The following is a 2289-nucleotide window of genomic DNA, read 5'->3' as shown; positions in this document are numbered from 1 at the left end:
TTTGTTTACAAACATATGTTATTACTCACAATAACGTATTGGATCTCATATGATACATCCAAAAAAAAAATCTAATATGACACAATAAACCAAAAGTTTATGAAGCTAATATATAAGTTTATGAAGCTAATATATTTTTCAGTATAATTAAAAATATCTATCATCCAAGAATAAGAAATTAATCAAGATATATAAATATCTCTTCTAATAAATGTACAAACTTTTTAATATGGAGATCCAATATCTTATATCATTAGAATAATATTTTGTTATTTGAAAATAATATCACAATAGAAAATATATCCTCATACAATAATAGGAATAAAAGTACATCTAGCTTTTCATCAACTAAATGTATAACAATGATATTATTACCTCCATATAATAATGAAAGTATAAGAATTTTTACATATCAATCACCACTAAAATTAATTTAATGATCATTAACTTTTATATATAAATAATACAAATAAATGATATATTAACTGTATATAAATCTTTACGATAACAATGAATAAATATTATGATATATTATTATAAAAGTGATGTTCTACTCAAACTAGATACTAGACTAATTCTTGATGAACTAATTTACTTAATTAGGATGTTTTATATCAACAAGATATTGATCTAATAATGTAAAGTCATATTAGATCTTTAGAATAGTTAAAAGATTAATGATTAAATTCTTAACAGCAATCTTTGTTAGCATGAGTAACATACACCGAAAAAATTAGCATATTTCACACATTTATATTTTGATTATGATGACAATACACAATTTACAATATTTGCATGAGGAATGGAAAAGGATAAAGTTTTACCTTTGTGGAGTCTTTTGGCTATAAAATAAACAAGAACAAGTAAGAAAATAAAAGAAGGATTAAGAAATAGGAAAAATAATTAAACAGATTCTTTTGGTGCATAATAAATTAAGAAGATATCGATAAAGTTATCATTTTGATATTTTTATTGATCTTATTTTAATCTCAACATCTGATTATGAGTTTTCATTAACCCAAAAAATGAGAAATGAATTCCTTAAAAAAATAAAAAACAAAATAAAATGAGCGCATGTTCAAAATAGAGGGAGAGAACACACTGCACATTTTCCCTTCTTAAACCTTATCCTTTGTGTTATCTTCACTCAGCCATGGCTTCATCACTTCTACTAGCTTCACCTTCCTCACTCTCCCTTCATTCTCACACTTCCTCTTATTACCTTTCCTTCTCTCACTCTCAATCTCTCTCATCTCAATTTCCTTCTTCAATTTCTCTTTCATCATCCTCTTCAATCCTTTTACCAACAACCCCTTCTGGTATTCACTCCAAAAAACCCCATAAAAATAAGAATTCATACTCTTCATTTCAATAACTATGTTTTACTATGAATGATGTCTAACAACCCATTACCCATTTTTTAAATTGATTTATTTAATTTCTGTTTTGTAGTTTACTGTGGCAGAGGTGACAGAAAAACTGCCAAGGGAAAACGCTTCAACCATTCATTTGGAAATGTAAGGTTTTGTAATTTTCTTAGTTTATGGCGTTGATTCCGTGCTTGATTTTTGTGAAGTTTTAATTTTTTCATGTTTAGCTTTTGCAAAAACGTTTTTTTGAACAGTAGAATGGAACACCCTGTTAAAGTTTTATTGCCAGAAAGTGTGACTTAGTCTCATGTGCGTGTCGATTTTAATTTAGTCGTAGTCGTAAAAATAATGGAGTTGTTAATTTTTATCATGATATTGTTGTTATCAGGCAAGGCCAAGGGACAAGAATAAGGGTAGAGGGCCACCAAGGATTGCTGCACCACCATCACCTCTGAAGAAAGATAAGTATGAAGATAACGAGGTGGTTAAGATTCAAATCGATGAGTCTCTCTTTGGCTGATTTTAGTAGTGGATTGTAATTTTGAATCTTTTCATGATTTTTAGTTTTTATTATATGAAGTCCATTGTGACATATACAATTTGAAATTTGCTTAATTGAGGTCATTGTGCTTTCTTTCTCTGATGTTAATCTTTGTTGTGGTTTTTATTGTGGTTCCGGTTAGTTGCATATATCACAATAGTAGACAATTGCGGAAAAGGGCAGCAGATGCTACTGCACTTGTGGTTGTCATGTGATTGCGGATACTACCGAAACTGTAATGTTGTGATTGCAACCTCTATTTTAAACCTTGTTCTCTATAATAAAGAGTGTTTGCTTTAGCATTTTGGATGTGGGGATTGGAAAACCATGTTATCTATTTTGAACCTTGTTCCTGAAAGGGGGCGCCATGGCTTTCCC

General features: G+C 29.2%; 1 protein-coding gene across 1 annotated transcript; it reads left to right on the top strand.

The window, feature by feature from the left end:
* Positions 1-1079: 1079 nt before the first annotated feature.
* On the top strand, positions 1080-2019 carry LOC109337628 (30S ribosomal protein S31, chloroplastic). Its single transcript, XM_019574641.1, has 3 exons — positions 1080-1319; positions 1453-1517; positions 1759-2019. Exons 1-3 carry the CDS (start codon positions 1154-1156, stop codon positions 1888-1890), a joined length of 363 nt encoding a protein of 120 aa, XP_019430186.1. The 5' UTR covers positions 1080-1153; the 3' UTR covers positions 1891-2019.
* Positions 2020-2289: the final 270 nt, after the last annotated feature.

Source organism: Lupinus angustifolius, unplaced genomic scaffold, assembly GCF_001865875.1.
Source record: "Lupinus angustifolius cultivar Tanjil unplaced genomic scaffold, LupAngTanjil_v1.0 Scaffold_9_35, whole genome shotgun sequence".
Taxonomy (NCBI): Eukaryota; Viridiplantae; Streptophyta; class Magnoliopsida; order Fabales; family Fabaceae; genus Lupinus; species Lupinus angustifolius.
The sequence above is the reverse complement of the archived record's forward strand: the minus strand, read 5'-3'. Positions and strand labels throughout refer to the sequence as shown.